Source organism: Athene cunicularia, assembly GCF_003259725.1.
Source record: "Athene cunicularia isolate RWA chromosome 4 unlocalized genomic scaffold, athCun1 chr4_part1, whole genome shotgun sequence".
Taxonomy (NCBI): Eukaryota; Metazoa; Chordata; class Aves; order Strigiformes; family Strigidae; genus Athene; species Athene cunicularia.
The window spans coordinates 34,055,112-34,079,901 of record NW_020799098.1 but is presented as its reverse complement, the minus strand read 5'-3'; the positions used below and the strand labels follow the sequence as shown (position 1 = coordinate 34,079,901).

The 24,790-nt window shown below is 37.8% G+C and overlaps 1 protein-coding gene across 1 annotated transcript in view; it reads left to right on the top strand.

Annotated features, from left to right (window-relative positions):
- The first annotated feature begins 871 nt into the window (after window positions 1-871).
- Window positions 872-24,790, top strand: part of LOC113479233 (coagulation factor XI-like) — a 52,785-nt gene continuing 28,866 nt past the window's right edge. The window contains 13 exon segments of the mRNA XM_026846987.1: window positions 872-1,031; window positions 1,798-1,960; window positions 2,632-2,738; window positions 4,080-4,239; window positions 4,796-4,905; window positions 8,144-8,303; window positions 9,090-9,199; window positions 9,288-9,447; window positions 9,575-9,690; window positions 10,055-10,229; window positions 11,966-12,141; window positions 12,438-12,533; window positions 13,878-14,017. Of these exon segments, the coding sequence (XP_026702788.1) occupies window positions 872-1,031; window positions 1,798-1,960; window positions 2,632-2,738; window positions 4,080-4,239; window positions 4,796-4,905; window positions 8,144-8,303; window positions 9,090-9,199; window positions 9,288-9,447; window positions 9,575-9,690; window positions 10,055-10,229; window positions 11,966-12,141; window positions 12,438-12,533; window positions 13,878-14,017 (1,833 nt within the window).

Genomic DNA, 24,790 nt, shown 5'->3' with positions numbered 1-24,790 from the left:
TAATTGCAATATTATTTTCTTTTGACTTTAGAATTCACTTAAGAGTGTTCTAGGTAATAGAAAATGCTTTTCTGTTAATGACAAAATTAAACATAGAAACTCTCCCAAGTATAATAAATACCAGCTTTTAAAGAAACATCTTGAAAGTGTACGTATGAGAATATTTGTGTGTTTATAAAGTAGAAATTTTGTATTAACAAAAAATTAACCTTTAAAAGATACTGGCATATATTGCACATGTTTAATAATTCTTTACTGTTTCCTTTTTTTGGGGGTAAGTTTTCTATTTTACCCATGTTCAAGAAACATAGAGTTACCTAAGTATAGTTTATAATCACATTATATAAAACTGTAAGATCCAATATGATAGTTCAATTTGTTTTCATTTTAAATAGCTTTTGATACAGTATGATAGCTCTGTAGTAACAGATTAAGCAGCTAGGTAAAACGTTTTCAGTTGTGTTTCCTTCCATTCTGTAAAAATGCAGTATTTTCTCTTTTAGCCAAGAAAAGCACTTTAGATTCAGGAGTGATACATAATTGCTACCCCTTAGGAGGGAAAAATACAAGAAGATGGTGGGCTTCTCTGCAAAGCCAGCCTTCTCGTGTGGTTTAACACAGAACCTTACAAATGCCTTCATTTTGAAAGATGGGAACATGTTGCTGCTTAGGTATCTTCATTGCATGTCTCTGCAGCGTGAGTGGGTTTCATTATAGAGTCCAGTATGGGATTCATGATGAAAACTTGCAGATGCAGGGTGGTAGTTGGCCTCATTTTTATTCTCAACAGTTCCTGAGACACTACTTCTGTAACAATATTTTCTTCATTGTAAAGCAAGTTAGAGGGAGTTCAAGGTGGAACGTGAGGGAGATGAAGGTTTATAAAATGCTGGGTGCCACTGAAGCTGTGCACAGTGGCACCATGTGTTACTGGCCTCAGAGAATCCACATGCTTTACATACAACTTTCTAACTCCTTTTGGTCCCTGCACTTCCTTTTCCTGGTTTTCCTCTTAATGGTCCTCCATACTGGTCTCTCTCAGATGAGGCTTCTGCCACTCCTGAGACCTGCTCTGAGAAGGTCCTTCCCTCTCTGCTGTGCAGATCTCCCTTATGGCCCATCGTGCTTCTCAGCCTTTTGCCTTGGCTCAAGCTGCCCTGCTCCAGCATCCAGTACGAGACAGGGAACAGGGGGAGACACCCTGGAGAGTTTTATTTCTGCTGGAGAGCAAACACGAGACTCTCAGAGGAACTGTGCTACTCACCCCCCTCACCCTCTTCTGCCCAATTGTTGGGATTCTAGAGGGATTTCTGCGAGAGAATGGACATGTGAGCAATCCTGCCTGAGAACAAGACTGATAAGAGCCTCAGCCTGAGCAAGAATGCGATAAGGATGTGACCCTGAATGAGGGGGGAGAAACTCGAGGAGACAAACAACCCCCGGAAGGGGCTGGGATGGAAGAGGAAGTTCCATAAGGCAGGGAGCCTGGCAAGGCTGATGGGGCACTTTTTATCCAATCATACGGAGGTTTAAAGCGCGGGCTAAGTTAACTGTCCAATCTTGAGGACTTGTACTGCAATGTTACTCACGTGTGCAGGAGAACATTATAAAAGGGCTTTCTCAGTTATAATAAACAGGCATTGCTTGATCACATTGGTCGTGTGTGTGCTCAGCTCTCCCGCACCCAATGACTGTTAAAAGTGAGGCAATGACAAAGAGGAGGAGTGGCTTCACAATCTCCTGGTGAACTCTGTGTGCTCCCATCTCTAATATATGAATTTTGCTATTCCATATCAGAATGTGTGACTCAGATCTATGAAAATACATACTTCCAAGGAGGAGACCTTGCTACGGTTTTTACACCAAGTGCCAATTACTGCCAAGTAGTGTGTACTTACCATCCTACCTGTCTGCTCTTCACCTATTTGCCAGCTGCATGGACTGAAGATCCCACGAAAAGGTAAAATGTTCATACTTACTTGGCAGTTGCTGGTCTCCTGTGATAATTTTAGTAACTTGGTAAAATTCTGACAAAACACAGGCACACAAGGAAAGCTATGGGGTTGCCATGGAAAACAATGTCATATATCTTTAAAACTGGTGATCTAAAAGAGTATTTGCTTAAATTCAGAAGATTAAATTTGACAATTTCCAATCTTACACACTTGCATATCAACCCTTTCAAGAAAACAGAACTGACTGTGCACTCCCTCCTCTGTGCCACATTTTTATTGTTGAGGCACAGTGTGAGCAATTTCATATCTTTAGTGGTCCCCTCTTCTGTCCCCCACCCTCTCTCTTTAACACATTTTTCTCAAAATTAAGAACTTCAGTAGACTGAGAGGATGAGGTTGTCCTCTCTCTCTATGCGCAGTGCATTTCTGTCCTCCAAATCCTGGGCTCTGCTTCTCCCCTTAATGAGACCTTTGGAGCTCCCACATAGACTGAGAAGTTTTATTTGGTGCCAGTGCCAACAAAGCAGATGCAGCTCTATCCTATCATTCTCCAAATAGCACTTGTCTAAATTTTAATGTTGAGGGATATTGTATAGCCTGCATTTCACCTGAGAAACAATTATGAAAGTCTGCGTTGTACTGCAAAAGCTGTGAATTGCTGCATTTTAAAACACAGGTTTTCCTGCTACTTAAAAGACAGTGATACAGAAATGCTGCCAAAAGTGGACATGGAAGGAGCTATCTCTGGACATTCTTTAAAACAGTGTAACGTCCAAATTAGTGGTAAGATATGGTTATTTGCATATTTACATTTTATGCTCTGTATCATGTAGCAGATATTAGAAAATTAGCATTTCAAAACCAGGAATAGAATCAGGGAAGCACTGAAGCAGTGATTTGTATGTTCTTTGCCAGACCTCTCTCAAACAGAACTTACAAAATCTTCCACTGGTTTCACCCTTCAGCCACAACTATCTACTACTGCGGGTCCCCAGATGAGGTCATGGAGAAATCGTGTTCCTGCAGTCACTGTTTCTTTTGCTAGAGGCAGATGGAAGCACATGCTTTAACTGGGAGCTCCAGTTCTGAAGATTAATTTACTCCTACAATTCCACTCCAGCAAGCTGCTCATATGGTGTGTGTGACCCTGCTCTATTACTTTGTAGAACAGATGTCCAGCAAAGCGAAGTGCATAGTCACAAGTGATGTTGCTACCTTCATGACTCTGTGTAATAATTTACTAGCAGCTCCATCCTTTAGTGTATGCTGTGCACAGTCTTAATGTCAGCATGCCATAGCTGTGTGTTTTCAGCAGGCATATTTAAAGCCTATTAAAAGTGTTGGTTTAAATATGTTTTAAAATTGTACCATCATAATGATGTCATTAAGAGATCATCTTTAAGCATAGCAAGGTGCTGCAGGAAAACAGAATAAGCAAGAACACATTTATTTATTTATTTATATTTATTTTGAGGCCAAATAGTGTCTTACAGATATCAGGTTAATTCTTTAAGTTTTATTGGTATACCACGTCAACATGCCAGGGCTACATGAATCTTTATGCAAGTTCTCCATTGCAGCTATTGACAAATCAGTTGTGCTTGCTTTTGCTTGCCACATGCCTTTCAGAACAGTCGGGACTTTTAAAAGTGCTTTAGGTAAAACCTGGATTCTGCCTGTGGGAAAGTTATTTCAAACCTCACAGCCCCAATTCTCCCTCTGTGGAGTGTAAATTAATTCTTCTGACTCAAATGGAGATGTCTGTTTCTTATCAGGACAGAATTTGCCTTTTAAACTGCTCTATGAATTTGGAAATGGGAAAGTATGTTTTAGTATTAATCTTGAGTTCTTGCTTTGGTTAATGTCATCATCATCTCAGCCATAGTGGTTAGAGCTCCTCTCATGTGGGCAGAGGCATTTTCAAAATCTGCCATTTTTTCCACTTTTGATTTTGTTACTAGAAGTATATTTGATGTATGATGTAACTCAAGTGAGCATGGGATATAGAATCTGGATTATGAGGTCTCTGGCATATGATCTGCTATCTTTTGGGCAGTTTAGAGTGTGGGCCAGGGAAAAAATTGGAAGCATGTTTTCAGAACTTGTTCTCTCTTTTTTTGACAGCTTGCAGCCCACACGTCCACACAGGACTGGATATGGAAGGGAAAATTTATGATGTTGCTATGGCTGATAGCTATCAACAGTGTCAGAAAAGATGCACCAATGACAACCATTGTCATTTTTTTACATATGCCTCAGAAACATTTCACAATGCAAGCTTTCGGTAAATACAGGTTTGACCTCTTTCCTTGGACAGTGCTGTGCTTCAGTAGAATAAATCTCAGAGCAGTTTAAGGTGCAAGAATTTATTCAAGGAAATAATTTTTCCTTGACTTGTCATCCTTGCAATGTTTATTCAAATTTACAGATAGGAAAATTTCTGTAATAAACTAGCTTTCATTTGTCCATCAGTGAGAAAGACAAACTTGATTATCAGAGCACTGAAAAGGAATTGAAATTCTCTAGATATATTGAAATGCAAATTATATTGGTAGGTATGCAGCATTATTGCTTTGTTAAATCTTACTGTGCTTATTGCTCTGAAAATAGCATCATCAGAGATGATGCCTATTTTGGAGCTGGTAATCTGCTCCATTTTACAAGTTAAACATTGTTCAGCTAACTCTGTTCTTGATTTGGCAATTGTTCTGGAGATTGGAGATTGGTCTGGCCTGTGGCCGGAACATGCATCATGGTAGGAATTATGGGGCCAGAAGGATGGTGTAGACCAAAGAATATGGCCTGTTGTCTTACCACTTTCTTTATTCTTTGTCACTCAGTAAAAAGTGCTTCTTGAAACAAAGCAGTGTAGGAACTCCAACCAGCATAAAGGTGCTTGATGAGGTTGTGTCTGGATTCTCTTTAAAGCCATGCCAGCTTTCTGAAATAGGTAACTATTTAAAATCTCTGATTCAGTTTAGTTTTAAGGGTTATGGATGATGAGGTGCAGTCTATCTCTGACATGTATAAATGTTTAATTTTGTAAAATAATTCTAATATAAACTTATTCTTGAAAATATATTTAGTCTCAGGCACAAAGAAGGTTCAGGTATTTTTAAGTTTTCCTTTATCATTTCATCATTTTGTCATTTGTCTTACAAAAATAGTTGCCTGCTTTGAAGATCTAATTAAAAGATTAGCTTGATGAAATTGCATGTTATCTTTGTACAATGGATACAAAAATGAAAGATAAAATCTCATCAAAGTCAAAGATCAGGAGGAATATAAAGCTTTCTAAATTCTGTTTGTATACCATGTGTGCAGTTCAAAATTTTTGATGACCTGCAGCTTTCTAATACAACTGTCTAATATGAAGGGATGTATTCTGTGTTTTGTGGGTGATTTGTGATGAAGCAGTGTCAGTGCTTGTTCCTGCCATCATTACTCAGGCAAAACTCTCAAGAGTGCAAGATCAAATTGTGTATTATACCTTCTTATTCTCAATTGACACGTCTTTCACTTTTTTTCTTTTTTCTTTTTTTGAAATCTACCTCCACCATGTCCTATCTGTGCTATTTTCCCTTCTTAATGGTGATGTTCCTCTTCTTCCATATAACCTTATTTTAGATCACAGCTAATCTAGTTTTCCCATAGAAATCACATTTTATAGAGACTCTGCATCTTCTTTTTTTGATATAAATACACTTCTTTCAGACTCTGCTAGTCCTACTGTAGGAAAATTCTTTGGAAAATATTGAAAAAGTAGTTTTGTTCAGATCTTAATAATGAAGACATTTAAAAGAAAAATTAGGTGTGAAGAAGAATAAAAGGGAGAAAAGCTTTCTTGAACAGAAGAGAATAATTTAGCTATTCCCTCACTATGTGTATGACAGAGAATGGAGGAAAGATTTTTTTACAAACTCTTGCATTAAGATATATTAGAAAGAGACACATTTCATGCTTAAAAGAAAAATCACAGTACTCAGGAGGGTCCTGCTCACAGACTTTAAGAAAAATTAAAGGACTGTAACATATGCACAAACAATATGATTTGAAGCTAAAAAAAAAAAAATCAAAAGCCATTTGAGACTTTATTAAAGACATTTATGGTTTATGACAGTAATGACATGGCAGTGATGATTCATCACAAATCAGAATTTCTGAAAGCATGTGAAGGTCAATCTTGTTCTTACCTTACTTCCTTGCTTTCTGTGTCTTGCAAGAAAGGCAAGAGAGAGAAGCAATAAATCATGGGATCATAGAAGTCTATACGGTACTACTGGATCAAGAGGTCATCTGTCCTAATCCAAGACAGAGCAGCTACTCCTGTCCAGACAGATTTGTCCAATATAGTGATAAAATCTCAGTACTACCTTCTGCCTTCTTTTGTAGTAAATATCTGAAATGGGTGTATTTGAATATTTGTTCTCATTTTTTTCTGACTATATTTAGGCTGACTAGTCTTACACTGTATATGGTCCAGTGTCATCATTTTAAAAATAGATGCTTCCTCTTTCAAAGCTTTTGGAATCACAGCAACCCTCCGTGGACACCAAAAGCTAAATTGTACGAAGAAACTTTGAGATTGCTTCAGTCAGATTCTAAGACCACTGAAATCATAAATATTATGGGATTTCTTTGTTTTCTCTTTTACCATGCCCTCTTCCCTCTGCTCAGTAATGATAATAATGTTGACTATCTAACTGCGGTTTGTTTTTAAGAAGAATAGAGCGGAGAAAAAAAAAAAAAAGTAGTACTTAAGCCTTTCTTGTGTCCTTTGCCATTAGCTTTCGTTCTCCACTGAGCAGAACCTGAGTTCCTTTCTTAGTGCTAATTGAATGGTACCACATATTTTTCTTTCAAGAGTTAGTTCCTTCCTATTTGACCTTTCATTTTGTGCCTTTGCCTATCTGGTTTTGTCCTTATGCACACCTTATGACACATCCACAGTAATTTGTCTGTACTTCTGCCCTTTTCAAAGTATGTGCCTTGAGGACACTGAATATTAAACAAATGATCACTGAACATGATCAGTGAGATCATGGGTTAGCTTCCCTAAACTGCCGGATCCACATTTATGCTTTAAATACAATTTTCTTTAAAAACTATCCATTCTCTGTTTTCCCTTAACGTGGGATTTTACCTACTAATTGTCAGATTTAATTGACCCTTATTTTCTAGTGTCCCAATTTTTTTTTCATTTTCTTATTGTATAATCACTGTCCGGTGATGCTGTTCTTTCACATTTATGTTTTTTGAAAACCTCGTCAAATTAACAGGAGTCACATTAAGCTATACCTCTCCCTTTTACTGGTTTTCCCTTTCTGTAGTAAGATGTTCCCATCATGTTTCTATAACTCGTTGGGTAGAGTCGACTTGACTGACGTACTTTCTCAACATCTGAAGTTCTCTGCTGCCACCAAGTCCTGTGTTTTGGATCATTTTACTATTTTTACTGTCTTTACAGCTTGGTAGTTTCAAGAAACATCCTCCATGCTGGTGCTTCATTTTTCTCCATTTTTCATTGTTGCACTGGTATTCCAATTAGGACTTCAAGTGTATCTTTGGAGAAGGCAACTCATTTTTCTTTCTCTAAACATGCTAGTACTTTCTGTGACTTCTATAGCCATAGTCTGGTTGTGTGAATTATCCTGCCAAGCCTCTGTTATGTTATTTTGGTTGTGTTAGAGGGCAGACTATACATTACTTCTGCTTATTTTCTGCCTATTTTCAAATATCATTTAATAAAGTGTTAAAACGATCATCCCATTATTTATCTTCTAGTCTCCCCATGATCCTCTTAGATATATACACATTATCTTAATTATTTTAGACTTTGCCTAGATTACCATGATTTGTTCCTAACTGTGGATTTGTACACTGATTTCCACTGTTCCTAAATTAAAGCATTCCCTATTAGATTATCAAATCTGTATTCTAATGTTAATTTCTTCTCTTCTCTATATAAACTATATCCCTGTTCAGTACTCCTCCCCATGAGTTTACACACTCAAAAATGTTCTTGAGAAATAGTTTTTGGTTAAAATGTGGTGTTATCTTTCCAGTTTATCAGTCACAAATTAAGGAAAATGTGCATAAGGATAGAACTGAATAATCTGTAAACTTTAATATTCTGATGACGTAATAAAATATTTGGAATTTTGATATTTTGTTATCATTTTTTACAGATTGTCAAATGGACATTTTTGAAGATCAGGAATTTTCAGGAATGAATATTACAAGTTTTTTCACTCCCGATATCTCTGTCTGCCAAACTATTTGTACATATTTTCCAAAGTGTTTGTTCTTCACATTCTTTACCAGGGAATGGCAAATAGAATCCCAAAGGTGAATATGACAACCGACTTCAATTCTCTAACTAGATATTTTAAAAAGCACACAGTGGTTCTTTTAACCACTATTTTCTTATACTTCAGAAATTTTTGTTAAAAGGTTACTTTCAGCAAAGCACACCTTTTTGTGTTTTTTATTCATAAGTTTATAATTTCTCATGAGCATTTCATCTCTTCTCCAGTGTGATAAGGGTTTTGTATTGCAGTTGCGTATCTGATGTTAATGAGAAGAAAGTTATACACATTAAAGATACAGTGATCCTCCAGATTGCTTCAATGACTTAAAACTTAATTTTGTGAAATTGTCTGTAGAGTTATCTGTTTTCCTAGTAGTATTACGTTATTTACTTGAAAAATTTTTGATAAAATTAACAGGTTTAAAAATATATCTATTGAGTTTCCTTTTTTTTCATACATAGTAGTGAGAATAGTTAAAAATCTACATTCCAGACAAAACAGAACAATAAAGTTTGAAAGGAATTTCAGGGAAACGCAAAGCTGAAATGGCATATTTCATCCAAAGTAACCTCTTCTATGTATGTATAAATACTGTGCAACCTTTAGTAGTACAGTCACGCTATTCCACAGAACTAAAAAAACTCCCTCAATATAGTGTGAACTAGTGAGCTTAGTGAATGCACTCTATATGAAATACTTTTACAGATAGACACCTGGGAGAAAAAAATGCATTTAAGAAAGAACCTTCCCTTACCAGTGCCTAAACAATCAATCTCTCAAAGTGAGAACTGCTTTAATTACTGTAAAATTTTTTTCATTTTAGAAATCTTTGCCTTCTGAAGACATCAACAAGTGGGATACCAGAGGCACTTATATCACGAGAAAATGCTGTATCGGGCTTTGGTCTCCTAAATTGCAGAAGATCCTTTCCTGGTAAGCAATAAATTACAATAAAAATACTAATTTTGAATTTAGCAAATTAATAGACTTTCTAATGCTTGAAATGCACTCATTCTTACAGCCTGCAATTCTCGTACTTACATGCATATGAATTTTTTGGGAGATGAACTCAATGTCACTTATACTAAAGGACACAGAGCCTGCCAGCAGGTTTGCACAGACGTGATCCGCTGCCAGTTTTTTACCTACTTTCCCCTCCAAGAATCATGCAATGAGGAAGGGTGAGATATATTTTTTAAATGCTCAAAGACTGCTGAAATAATCATTCTGTAGTCTTGGTGAGTGGGTAATTTATGTGGTCTGCATAAAAAAATTTAAAACTGAATCTTTGCATTAATTCATTGGCAGAAAATGTGAGTGTCACCTGAGAATGTCCTCAAATGGATCTCCAGTGGAAATAATACATGGGCCAGGAAGGATCTCTGGATACTCATTAAGATTGTGTAAAAAAAAAGCCAGTACTGGTAAGTAAACTTCTTTCATTTAAAAGAGACAGTGCTTAACTGATTTCAGTACAGGAAGCCAAAAGGTCTTTTTGTTTTTGTTTTTTCAATTGGTTGTTTTGAATTGGTTGTATTGTCCCAGTGGGATGTGTTTGATGTCTGAAAAAGTGAAGTTGGCCACATCTACACATTGTAAACACCAACAGTAGCACTGTGAACTTGGTTTTAATAGACTTTATGATCGTAAATCATAAAGGGATTAGAATGTATCATGTATCACTGTCTTTACAATAGGTTGGTCCCTATTAAGGGATCGGCAGTAGTCTTAATTTTTCATTGATGAGTGCAAATTATCTTTAAGCACAGTTTAAAACTATTTCTATAGTTTGTATGCAGCATTCTGCAAGAAATATTAGGATCGTTGGAGGGACAGACTCTTCCCCTGGTGAATGGCCGTGGCAAGTCAGCTTGCATGTGAAGTTGTCTCGTCAGAGACACCTCTGTGGGGGCTCTATCATCAGCAACAGGTGGATTCTTACAGCTGCTCACTGTGTTATGAGGTGAGGCCTAAATATAAAAGTACAAATAAAAAAATTTCATCCAGTGTGTGAGATAAATTGAGACCTACTTTTCAGAAAAATAAAAGTGAGGACTAGAATAAACCAAATTGGTTTAATGTAAACAGAAGGTGAACTTCTAAGGTAGACTATTCATATCTTTAATGTAACTGGAACTCCGTACTTTGTCCCTTTGTAACACGGTATTTTAGTACTGATGATAAATTATTTTAATGCATCTAGAAGATGAAATTCAAAGCAGACTCCAGATACCTACAGAAACTTAGACATTCTCATGCAATATAATCTTTTCTTTACTGTGATACCATATCATTGATCAAGGAAAATCTGTTGCTAGGTTATTACATTTCATAAACTTCAAATTACTTATCTCAGAGATTTCTCTGTGGAACTTAAGAAATGGTACTAATCTGATAGCTTCAGCAACAGGGTGCTCAGCAAGTGAACTTATTTGATGAGAACACAAAGTAAATCTCTGTGGGCACCTGAGCTATCTCTCTCTGCATTACATGAAACATCCAGATCCCAATTGTCCCGGTTGTCCTGGTTTTCCTTTAACAGGTTTGGGTTTTGTTTGTTTGGTTTTGTGTTTTGTTTTTTGTTTCTTTGGGGTTTATTTCCCAAATTCTATCAATTAGTCAGTCAACACCCTATTTTTAACACATTTTTCAGCTGTAAGAAAAAAATTTAAAGTGGGCAATACCTAAGACATTGCTAATTTGCACTGACGCATATAGCCTTTATTGTTAATAAAATTGCCATCTGATTTGGATTATGAAATTACTTGTGTTGTGAAGAGCTGATATAATTGTCATGAAGACGATTCATTTCCATTGTTAGATTGTCATCACCTGTAAAGTAGGTTATCCTCTTATTTACGGAATGAAAAGTGTGAGGCTATCATGCAATCTGAAAAGGGACAACAGGTAAACAGATAAAATGCTTCAAGAAAGGTGATGCTTCAAGACCTAGAAACACTGTCCAAAATCAGGCATTTTTACTCACTCAGTGTAGTACATTACCCATTATTGTTTTTGTGTGGAATAGTGTTGCTAATATTTTGCCTCCAATGGCAAATTTTATAAAAGTGGTTAAACTCTCTAAAAACTGCTATATTATCATTCTCTATCTGCTACCCAGTGTAGAAGTTATCAGTACTATAAATGGCAGAATTAGAAGATACACTTGCAAAATAAAAATTTTTAAATATGTTAATTGGAAATTATTAAACCTAACATATTTATGAATTAATCTTCAAAATTTTTGGAAAGTTTATTTAAGAAAAGTTCCTATCTTCTTCTTTGCATGTACCAAAACTTCTAGGTTGCTTTAATGGCAGAATATCACAATGAAATATCCCTTAAGCTTACTAAAAGTAAAGTTGAAAACATAAAGAGAAAATAAAAGAAGGCAGAGGGGGAAGAAGGATGAAGAAGAAGGATCAGGACAATAGAGTCTGAACATAAAGGAGCGAGAAAACTGACATAAGGATGAAAATATGGATAGGGAAAGTAACAGAAGGAAGGAGAAGTGGAGGAAATGGACAATACTCTGGTAGTTTTGTAGTTTAGAGAGTGTGAAAATAACAAATGGAAAGACAGACCTCAGTGCTGTTCACTGAACACTCAGGAGTAATGGAAGATGTTGGCATCTGCACACAAACTCTAAATCAGTGCAAATTTTTTGCCACAGACTGACTGTTTGTCTTTTTCCCTCAGTCTTGAGAATCCCAACATTTGGCGTGTTTATGCTGGTATTTTAAAACAATCAGAAATAAATGAGGATACGCCCTTCTTCAGAGTGGAAGAGATTATTGTTCACCCTCAGTATAAATACGCACAGACTGGATATGACATTGCTTTATTGAAACTTGATAAACCTATGAATTTTACTGGTATGTAGTGTATTTCAGAGAAAATGTGCAGAATGACACAGGGCTGGCATTGGTATGACAGTGCATGACACCTGGGCTGGCTTCCTTTAATAAGCAATTGGGTTTGAGGAGAATCTCATTCTGTTGGCTTTGGAAAGAAAATGGGTGGCTTTTATTTATGTGGCTGGAATCATATATGTAGTGTAAGGGACAAAGTGTAACATGGAGGCTATCCTCAGGGGTTGTGTAGGTGCCCACAAAACCTTAATGCTCCAGTTGTCTCTGTTGGTCAACCTAATATTTTAATCATATTTTAGATCTTCAACTACCTATTTGCCTGCCAGCAAAAGAAGATGCTAACGTACTTTATACTGACTGTTGGGTAATTGGATGGGGTTACAGAAAAGAAAAAGGTACAGATAAATATTTAAACAGTGAATTCTTGTATTTGCAAAATTCATGTGATTTAAAAAAAACCCTTCCCCTGTTTTTTTTTTTTTTTTTTCCTTGAAAGAAAAATCCATTATTTTTAAAAAGAAAATTCTACTGTGTTCTTGGTTACCATTATTGCTGTCTGGCCAGCACTGTAATATAATTCTTAATTATAATCTCCTTCTTTTAAGACACCATAAAACATATATGAAAGATGTATGAAATTATCATTAAATAATTCCATGCTTTTACACAAATATTAAATTAATTTAAATAATTTGAAATATACAAGAATGCAACCTCAAATATATCCTGTACAGACCTCAAATACTTTTACATAGATTCTAGCTTAATCTACTGCCAAAACCCAAATATATCTGGAATGCAGACACCTTTTCACTCTCCCAGCTGTAAAAAAGCCAGACTTATCACTGAACTGTGAGATTTTGAATTACAGTCTACACATAACCCAGGGTGGGTTTTTTTATGTGGGTGTAGCCATATGACTTTTAAAATTGAAGATTTAAGTATGTTGCTTTTATGATTCTGAAGGTTGATTATAAACAATGACAATGACTTTTGTGTTTTGATAGTAGATGGCATTTGAAATCCTCTAATTTTATATGGAGGTAGGCCAAAATAGCTGGTAATTAACAAAGTCTGTTTTTACATGTATTTATTTATTTTTTTAAATATGTAATATTTAAGTGTGTGTATATATATGTATATATAGACATATTTAAACAGTGTCCTTTCCTTTATACATCTTCCTATTTGAAGGTTAGAATTCAATGTGATATCTAACAATTTTAGGCAGATACTGTATAGGCTAATTTCTTCTGTTCATTTCTAAGAAAAGGCTGCTCTCAAATACCATTATTTACTCTATGTGCAATTTTCTCCATCCTGTAAACTACTAGGGTATGGAGCAGAACATAGTTGGCAACTGGGAGATGCCAAACCTATTGTAACACATTGGTAAGAAATAATTGTTAATAACACAAAGCAATGCTCTTAATAGGAGGGCAGGTTCCAAGGACCAATGTCCTGAGAGCTGTACTCATGTGAGGTTTCATTGCAAGTCGTGAGGGAGTTCTGAAGCTTGTCCAGTCATGACATATAAAATGGCATTATAAAATTATTCAAATTAGCAGACAATTCACATTGTTTACTAACACAAAAAAGGGAAAATCAGTGTAATGAACATCCGACAGCACTCTAAAAGCCTTCAATTTTGTAATATCACTGTATGGGGATTTCTAGAGTTTAATTTTTTTATTTTACTAGAAGCAAACATTTCTCTGTTCGTACCACCTATTAAATAGGTCGTGTAGAAGATATTCTTCAGAAGGCTACTGTTCCCCTCATGTCAAAAGAGGAATGCCAGGCAAGGTACCGGAAGCGCAGAATAGGTGACAAAGTGATCTGTGCTGGCTATGATCAAGGTGGAAGGGACGCTTGTAAGGTAATGAAAAGAAGTAGTATATAGTCATAAATTCCAACCATTTGTTGAAATATGTAATTGAATACTGCAACTATTTTTAATAGCCATTAGAGAAATACAGTTATCAATAGAGTTGTTGATCAATTTGTCACTTTTGCATGTCAAAAGCACTGAAAATCAAGATATATACAAAACATTTCTTATGTGACATTGAAATTTTAGGGTAGATTCCATGGATAAGAAACTCTGACTGTGTGTGTGTGTGTATACATATGTCATCAGTTTAGGGAATAAAACAGTATCCCTCTGGAGTATCAGAAATCCAAAGAGAGCAAGTATAGTATCTCAAAGCATTTCTCCAATAAAAGCAGATTTCCTATGTGATGTTTTTATTTTCTGACAAGAAATACACTACGTGAAAGTTTATTTTAAAACATTCACTGTGTACAAACCAGAAGGGAGGATGCTAGCAATAGTGCATGGAAATGGAAGGCTAAAGACAACCTGAGCAGACTGGTCTGTTCATGATTAGAATTTAAAATGTCACAACAGCGTGAGTTCAGTGAGCCAAATTCTCTGATTGAGTGTAAACTCACGCACTTACATTAATTTAAAGATTCTGAGTTAATTTATGGAAGAATAGTAAGATTACATTCTCTACCAAATACAGTATTTTCACTTTTAACATTTAACAGTTAACATTCTTATGTTAAAATGTTATTGCTACTGTGGTCAGTATAGAGTAATTAAGAATAAAAATTCTTGGAGCTGGGAAGTAATTTTTTCTTTATTGCTATTAAGCTTTCTTTATGTGGTACAGTGTACCAGAACATGGAGATGCTGTTTTATAAAAATAACACACTTGCTATTGTCTCAACAACTCATGACCTTCTGTTCAGAAAGATCAGTTAGAAATAGGAAAATAAAACAGAGATGTGTTTTATCCAAGGGAGGACAGTGTCACTCAAACAAGATAAGCCATGAAGAGAAATGAGGCTTACATACTAAAACCAAGGTCATGAGAGAAAACATTGGTAAATTTACTATTTTCTCACTTGCACATGTAGTCTTCACTGGGTTTCAAACAATGTGTCTGTAGATAAACCAAAACAAAACACAGTAGTTTTGAACTTTAACAAGAAGTAGAAATTATTTGCAATGACTAGAAACTATTTAGAAGTCAGTTTAATGGAAAAACAGGAAACCTGCTTCAGTACTCTGGTAATTAGTCTAAAACAAAAGTTACGCTGGTCTTAATGCTGAATGATGCTGATTTTAATCTAGGCTTTCTTTGAGAGAGAAATACTGACAAGAGGTGTTCCTTGCATGCTCTGTCTTTCTCCTGTGACAGGGAGATTCAGGAGGGCCGTTGTCATGCAAGCACGAGGAAGTGTGGTATCTGGTGGGCATCACCAGCTGGGGTGAAGGCTGCGCTCGTCCCAGACAGCCGGGTGTCTACACAAAAGTTGCTGAGTATTCAGACTGGATTCTAGAGAAAACTACGTAGCATGAGAGTTACCTAGTGGCTCAAAGTGATTTCATGGAAAAATAACCCTAGAAGCAATGAGATGGAGTGTATTAGTGTTTTTTAAATGGTGTTTCTTGTTAGTCTGGAATGTAAAAGACTTGATTATAAAGGTAGAACAGCAGGAATTAATGATCTTTTGTCATTATTAAATAAAAAAGCAGTAATAAAAATAAGCTCTGTGGTCACTGATTTGGCAGAAAAATAGACTATGTCTGAACCATTGATTTCTTCTGTCCTTGGTAGCATGAAATGGGGCTTTTGAATTCTGAGGTTTGGACACAGCAATGGAGATTTCCCTCCCTTGTTCAAATTTGGTTGAAATGGACCGACCAGTTACAAACTTACTAAGGGGCTGGGGAAGGTTGCTGAGGCAGAGGAGAAGTCTATACAGTTGTATAAACCTTGTTTCCTTAGGGAATTAGCCAAAAAAGTGGCAGTACTGAGAAAACAAAACCAGAGGCCTTGGCAAGCTCTTCAGTAACAATTTTGCAAGTATGATAACAGTTCTGTCTTTCAGTTAAATTATTCTAATTTCTGTGGAAAGTTTTGTGTTGAGAATGATAATGTGGGTCTATTTCGCTTGAAACAGAATATCCAGAAAGTCAATAAAACAATCATCTCCTTTAGAAACATCATATGGCACTGGTCTTTAGTACAATATATTATGTTTGAGATCCCTAGCTCTCATTGATTAAAGAAGTTTTTTTTTTTTTTTTTTTTTTTTTTTTTTTTCCAGTTGTCATAGAATCATAGAATGGCAGAATGGTTTGTGTTGGAAAGGACCTTAAAGACCTCCTAGTTCCACCCCCCCTGCCATGGTCAGGGACACCTTCCACTAGACCAGGTTGCTCAAAGCCCCGTCCAGCCTGGCCTTGAACACTGCCAGGGAGGGGGCAGCCACAGCTTCTCTGGGCAACCTGTGCCAGTATCTCACCACCCTCACAGTAAAGAATGTCTTCTTTCTGTGTAATCTAAATCTACCATCTTTCAGTTTAAAAATGTTACCCCTCGTCCCATCACTACACTCCCTGTTAAAGAGTTCCTCCCCATCTTTCCTGTAGGCCCCCTTTCAGTACTGGAAGGCCACTATAAGGTCTCCTTGGATCCTTCTCTTCTCCAGGCTGAACAACCCCAACTCTCACAGCCTGTTCTCAAACAGGACGTGCTCCAGCCCCCTGATCATCTTCATGTCCCTCCTCTGGACTTGCTCTAACATGTCTATAAGTCCTTATGTTGGGGGCCCCAGAGCTGGGCACAGCACTGCAGGTAGGGTCTCACAAGAGGAGTAGAGGGGAAGAATCCCCTCCCTCGACCTGCTGGCCACACTTCTCATGATGCAGCCCAGGATAAGGTTGGCTTTCTGGGCTGCAAGCATACATTGCTGACTCAGAGTTTTCTATCCACTATTACTCCCAAGTCCTCCTTCACAGGGCTGCTCTCAATCCACTCATCACCCAGACTGTATTTGTGCTTGGGATTGCTTTGACCTGTGTGCAGGACCTTGCACTTGGCCTTGTTGAACTTCACGAGGTTTGCACAGTCCCACCTCTCAAGCCTGTCCAGGTCCCTCAGGATGACATCCCTTCCTCCAGCGTGTTGACCTCACCACACAGCTTGGTGTCATCGGCAAACTTGCTGAGGGTGCACTCACTGTTCATGTCGCTGACAAAGATGTTAAATAGACTCCCAATACTGACCCCTGAGGAACATCACTTATCACTGCTCTCCACTTGGACATTGAACCATTCACCACAACTCTTTGAGTGTGACCATCTAGCCAGTTCCTTATCCACCAGGTGGTCCATTTGTCAAATCCATGTCTCCATTTTAGAGACAAGGTTGTTGTGTGGGACAGTGTCAAATGAAGTCCCCCATGAGGACTAGGGCTTGTGAACGTGAGTGCTTCTGTCTCTCTATAGAGGGCCTCATCTGCTCAGTCTTCCTGGTCGAGTAGCCTGTAGTAGGCATCCACTATAATATCTCCTGTCCCTGCCTTTCCTTTAATCTTGACTCATAAGCACTCAGTCAGCTCCTTATCCTTTCTCCTTATTTTGTGTCAGGTAGCAAATATGTTTTATGGCGAAAATTATCATTCATGTGAGAAACAGCAGTCAAAAATTTATTACTTTCCCACAGCAAGAGTCTGCATTTCTTACTGAATCAGAAAGGAAGGTGTAGGATTTAGCACTGTCTTTGCCAAAATTCATGAGCTTGTTTCCTAATCATCTACATTACCTTAATTGTTGAAAATATGTTTGAGCTCCTCATAATTGCCACACACCCACACTGGATATGTTGTGGAGGTAAACAGCAGGAGTGACTTTACAAGTAATTGAGGTTGTAAAAATTAGAAATTAAACATGTCAAATTTATGGGAGAAAACAATCAGGCTGCTGAAAATGACTTCTGGGTTTATTTTTTTGATACTTTATTTGCAAATAACAGTGAGGGAAAATGTAATTCCATAACTACAAGCTTACAACCAGTTGTATTTGTGCCTATGTTCAAAGAATCTCTGGGGTCAGAGTGCTTCTTGGGGTTGCAGTGCTAAGCTGACCATAGCCAACATACAAAAAATTTCAAAGATGTATTCAAAGGCTGGGAGTTTTGTTTTGTTGGTTGTTTTTAAAGAATCAAAATTCAAATGAAGGATGGAAAGAGTCCAAATGTAACAGGAGGAGAGAAGAAATGGTGCTGCTGCAGGTCTTAGGAAAGAATGGTGCTGCCTTCCCTCTGCTCCACGGTGGGCTCTCAGTGCCAGGGGCTTGTGTCACTGGTGGTGCACAGTGCTTAAGGTCTCCTGCTTTGGGAATCCCCATGCTGGCTGTAGAAGTTTGGAGAGCCAACTGGCTTTCGGTGGGGGGAGTGGGTCAAGGGGGAGGGGGAAGGCATATTGCTGTGCTGGGACTTTTTGTCATCACTGCAGAAGCAGAATAGGAGATGAAGGTGGGGTCTGATGCCCTTTTCATGCTCTGTTTAATCCACAACTGGTTTGAAATATCTGCAAACCTCAGACATGCTGTCAAAACCCTAGAGACTTAAGTAAGGGACTGAGAAAGAGCGGGGGAAAATAGAAAATGCAGCCAAAAAAAAAAAAAAAAAGTTTCCTGGTGTTCAAATGTGGTTCTGTCCTCATGGGGAAGGAATGAGATGGCTGGAAAAGAGCTGCTGAGGAAACATAGAAATTGCTTCAGGATGAAAACAGAGACTGAAATTCGCTAAAGAAGAATCAAGAGACCATCTGAAATACCCATCTGCCGATACGCAAGCTATGTATTTGCTGAAAAGCACATGCATTGTCAAACTGATAACCTCTAATGCTTTCTCATAATAATGTTATCATCAGCTTTTTTTTGTTGTTGTTGTTGTTTTTTTAAATGTGTGTGTTTTGCTTTCTTTTCTGTTATGAGACTTTCCAGATTGTGGCTACTGGAGTAATGAAGAGGAATGGCCGCTCAGCAGTGCTCTGTAGACCTCTGGACTCTCATGTTTTGTTTTACAGAGGTATACCTGGTGACAGCAATATGCCAAGGGAAATTTAGCTGTTTTTGTGGAAAGGATAAGGGATCTCAGTGACTCCATACATCCTTCATGAGCAGTTGTTGAGCAGATAAAGTGTCTTATTCCAATATATATTCACCTAGAGCAGATATTCTTCAGTAAAGTTTTGCATTAGCTGTCTGTTCATCCATAACAAATTCCTGATAGGTAAAAGTAACAGGACTAGATATTATGTGGAGAATGCAGGAGTTCCTAATAGTTGTATGAAGTCCTTCTGACTTCATTTAAGAATAATTACATGAGGGAACATCTGGCCTGTGAATTTGTACACCAGCATAATATGTAATTCATTGAGAAGTGTAGACTCATAGATAGAAACACATTGGTGTTATTGTTATGTTGCTTTACCTTTCTGGTACCAATAGGTAGTTGAACTAAATGAGAGTCAGTTTATGACCTTTACTTATTCTCCCTTCTTCTTCACCTCCCTGGGGAAAAATAATTTTTAAAACCCAATGACCACAAAACCTATCTCAATCTCATTAAAGAAAAGCCTGGCCTTATACCTTAAATATGCCTCTGTTTATGTTAGTACACAACATAAACATCAGTGCTTTAATTGTTATTTTGATTAATGGCAAGTGTCTCTGGTGGTGTCTTATATTCAACTCTAGTTATGTTGAAAATCAATAAAGCTCATAATTTTACTTATGCTACATGGGCAGAAATCTTGCAAGGGGCAAACACCACTGTTGATGTATTGGATGACAGCATTAGTCTGTCCTGAGTTTTTGTACAAATAAGGTCCCCGATTCCAGAAATTTGCAGTCTCATTCAGGCACAGACAAAACTCTTTATATGTGCTATGATAGTCTGGAGAGCAATTAGTTTGTCATAAAGGAAGGCATACCGTGATGCTGCTCAAGTGGACTCTTTAGTTTGTAATAGCCTTGTCTGTAGTAATTTTAAAAGAATTATAAACCAAACAAAGCCAGCTTCTCATTAAATGGGAGTTGCATCCTGTTTTCTATCACTGCTGGTGCTTTGCCTAATGCCTGAGGCTGAAGTGTGTCTTCTTGAAAGTGACCTGAGCTGAGAATAAAATGATATAAAGTTTCTCATTTCTTCTGCCTAGGACAATTAAAAATTCTTACAGTGAAGATGTATAGAGATCACCAAGTATGCCCATTTCCTCTGCTTCTCCAGCAGAGGGGAAGGGAACAATTTGGTCTAAGATTTTAATATAGGTTTTATTTGTTCTGTGAAAAATTGTTTTTCTGCTGTAATGCTGAAAGATAGGGAGCTGGATGAAATGAAAATAATTCATGGTGATGGTCTATCATAGTAGGAGAAATCAGTTAAATTAAAATGTGGATTCTTATTCTCTGACTAATTTCCAGTATATATATGTAGAATTCTTTGGGAAACTATTGCTAACTCATTTTGTTTATTAAATATGTGCATTATCTTAAATATATGCATTTCCATTTCAAATAGAGGGCAATGTTAATTTGCCTCTCTGAACAATAATAGCAGATATGAAATATCTGCATACTTCTAGTCAAGCATTTCCTGGAATAGTAAATTAATTGTAGTTCCTGTGGTTGTGCTGTAAATAATTCTATAGAAATTTACAGATGTATTAGAGTTACTGTAGTGTGTTGTATATTGCAAGAGGGTTTTTTTTGATGAGAGTTATGCAGTGGAGATGTAAAACAGTTGTTTTGCATCTTCTTAACATTTCTTAGTTTTCATAGGATCCTAGAAAAGAGAACTGGAGAAGGTCTTTAGAAATTAACTAGTGCACCATCCTGCCCTCATGCACAATCAGGAACCCCTATGTCATTCATGACTAGAGTTTCTCTAGCCTCTAGCAACAGAGGTCACCTTGTACAAGCTATTTCAATGCTCAATGATCTTTACCACTACAGTTTTTCCTTGTCATTGACTAGAATAATCTTTCCTGCAGTTTAATTCTAGTACTTCTTGTGCTACCGGAGACCACGTTGCCGTTGTCCCTCCCCCACCCTCGGAGGGGATGGGGCAGGGAGTGAGGCACAAACCCCGGGGTGAGATAAGGAAAAATTTAATACAGCAGTGTAACAAATCTGAGCAGTGTAATAGCACTGAACGACATCAATAGCAGTAACAATAAACAGTAATAACAATGAACAGGACAGGAGATATAGAGAGATAAACCACGAGGATACAGCAGTCCCGTCACGGGTACCGTCAGGGACAAAAGCAGTCACAGATAAACCGTTCCCGTGCTTGGGTGCCTGGACCTGACGTCAGTCAGCATGGTATGGAATAACCTGGCTGGAGCTCCCTCCCCACTGCTGGGGAAACTTAAACCTATTCTATCTGAACCAGGATATCATCATCCTTCATACATTTGAAACTTCTCATGAAAATGTGATGTTAGTCAATATTGAGTCAGTTCCTACATTTTTGTTAACTGGTTTGTTTGTAAAGACCAGGAATGAGGGATGACGACACTGAATGAAGAGGACTATATGCACAGGGCATGCAAGAAGAGATTAAAAGGAGCTGATAAGAAATTAAAAGGCGCTGATAAGAACTAAAACTGAAGTTATTGAGAAAAGAGTTGTAACAAACAAAACAAGAATCGGTGCAAGATGAAGAAAGACCAGCCCAAACAGTAAGTACTCATCTAGGCACCTGGAACTGAAAACATGATGGAGCACCTGGACATCTCTTCCAGGTCCATGCAACTGTACCCCAGGACCTGAAGATTAATGAGGTATGGTGCAGAAATGGGCAAATTGATTCTTTGTGTGCCAGGAAGTTGTAGAGTCAGCTGAAGTGCAGTGCTGCCCTAACATGACTGTGCTGGACTGAAACCTGAGCTTATTGCCACACACCTCTCTGCTGTGATTTGCTGCTCTGAATGTGTGTAGCAGCCCAAATCATGTCTGTACTTCCATACTTTTCTCAACTGATCTTACCATCTGGTAGATTATGTCTTTACTCATTTTTAACACCAAGGGTCATGTATGGTGATGTGAAGAATAGTCAGATTTTAATTATCATAGGACATCTGGAGAAATCACTGTTCTGGGCTGTTAATGGGTGATGTGGCCTTCCTGAGGGTCATTGCATTACATGACCCTAGTACAGCATCACTTTTTCAATCATTCTGATTGGCTCAGTGCTGCTTATAGAAAGGTGCTTCTTATGGAAGCACCATGTATAGCACTCCTGTAGCTTTTGTGTTTCTGTGCTGTGATTCATTTTTTCCTGTCATCTTTCACTATTTAAGAACTTTAAGCATGGGTATTTCAGTTTTGAACTTGTGCCCAACACATTGAGTAGGGAACAAGACATACTCAAGAGCTGACCTGATGTGACTGGGGGAGGAGGGAGGAGCAGTGACAGGAGGAGCAGGGATAGGGGAAAGGTGTAGAAAGGGAAAGACAAAGGTATTTCAGCTTTAGGGCTGCTTCTCTCTTTTGGGCTTCCTGGGATTTGCATGTTTTGGCAATCACTGAGTGCATCTACTTTTCAGAACTCTTTCATTGGAAGAACTATACTGAACAGTTAATAAACACAATAAAAAATTTACATGGTTCATATTGGAAGAATCCACATAATCCAAAACTTTGGACCTCAAACAGTCTAAAACTTTAAGGTGTGCAGAATGGGCTGGTGGGAGCTCTGAAATAGCTATAAACATGAAAAACTATGGAATGACGAGGTGGTACATTCCTTTACAGCAAAGGTATTCTGCTTATCTACAGAAAGGTTTGTATGTCTCTCAGTAAGCCTCTGATTTCTTTAACATCCACTGCATGTTCAGCTAAAATTTCAGGGGAAAAAAGTGGTTTCATATATTCTAAAATAACTTTCAGTGGTTTTGTCACTAGGTGGCACTTTTGCTCTAATTTATCTTGTGTTTAATAGCTATGGTGAGAAAAGGAACTTGTTCTTGAGTAGCTTTGACAAAAGTATGATTAGTAAATCTTAAAATTATATTTTCATCCTTATGGCTGATAAATAATCTTAAAGAACTAAATTAACATCTTCATTTGTAGAACTCAGAGAGTTCAAAGACAGTGGATGTGTTTAGCTCCACTTTTCTGTATGGCACAGGGACATTAAGAGACAGTAGGACACGAAGGCTGTCAAAATCAAGCTAAGCAAGAGCTATTTGCCTACAGGTCCCTGCCCGTGGAACCCAATAGTATTTCACATTTTAATAAATAGGCATCAAAACCATTGAAAGTCACAGTCAAGGCCCCAAGCACATCTGCTCACTCTGGGGGACTTGGCTCGAGGCCAGCCTGTGCACAATGCTGTTGTCTCACCCTGAGTCAGGGAGCTGGGGAAGAGTTGGAGAGTCCTGTGTGAGCCTGGCCCTCACATGCTACTGTGCATTATAATCTTAAAGCAAAATTAGGCTGCACTTTAATAATATATGACCGGGTTTTACCACCAAAAATATACCTCGCTGTTAAAAATTCCTTTGTCAGATTTCCATGTCTACAGGAGTCTATAATGAGATTGTCTTCAATGGATAAATTTCTCAGTATTGGGCGGAGATGAAAATCTCAATTGTTAGTCTCTAGCATTTGCTCTGGACACAACCAAAGGGGACCATGCACAACAATGTCCCAGGTACTAGAGGTTCTCGAGAAGCAGAAGGGTAAATAATATCTTGCTGTTCTACTACAGATCTATAATTTCAAAGTGATTGTTGATCTTAGTAAAACTTGCACCAGGCAGGCAGGAGGAGAGAGATGTTCTCTGTGGGCATCAGTGAACAAATCAAAGTTTTAGAGATATTTGTGTATTAAAGAAGAAACAAATGACTGTAAGTTACAGCAAGAAGGATGCTGAGAAAAACTGTCTGGGGTAAAGAGAGTGAAGCAATGGATAGGGGGCAGTTGAGGGTATTGTGGAACTTCAATCATTGGAAGTATTTTTGACTAGTTTGCACTGCAGTGTAATGCCCTGCCTTGCACAGGGGAGGTGGGCTGAAAAATCTTCCTTCCAGGTGATGCCCGTGATAGCCACCAGCAACACAAGATCATGAGTTTGGATTTCTTCTATAGTACGTGTGGCTTTTTGAACTGGAAATATCATCAAAATAATATTTATTTGTTTGATTTTCTTACCTATTCTTTAGCTGGTTCAGTCCTTTCATTCTCCTGCAAACAACAGAATTATTATGGATTTATTTTCCTTTCCTACAGTTTTGTTTGCTTAGAAAGCTCGTCCATTTAAAATCATAATAAAATGGAAGGAATAAAGAAAAATGAGAAGATAAAATAAGCCAAAACATGGCTAATATAAAGACATGAGTGAGTTGTGCCAGCTCAGTAAATGTGAGTTTTGCCATTACCAGGAGAAAGCACCAGGCTTTGCACTGACCTGGCTTGCAGGGACCTAGCACTTGTCTATGCCTGGGCCTAAACTGCTTGTAGCTTGGTTTAACGGTTGTGCAGTGGTCAGTGATCGCTGCCTGACCTATTTTAACTTGAGAGATGGGAAACCGTGTGTGGTAAAGGCCAAATAGCCCTAGGACACCAGTGTGCAGCCCCCTGGGGTAGCAGGGCTGGGGGGGCATCTTTCAAACTTCAGCTGGGAAGTAATGAGAAAGAAGCAGTGATAAAAAGCATGAAAAGATAACTTCAAGTGGATCTCTGAGATCCCCACCATGAACATCATACTCCTCCCAGTGAAGGACTGAGGATGCTGATGGTTGCTGTACACACAACACCCCTCCACCCTTGCCCCCCCCC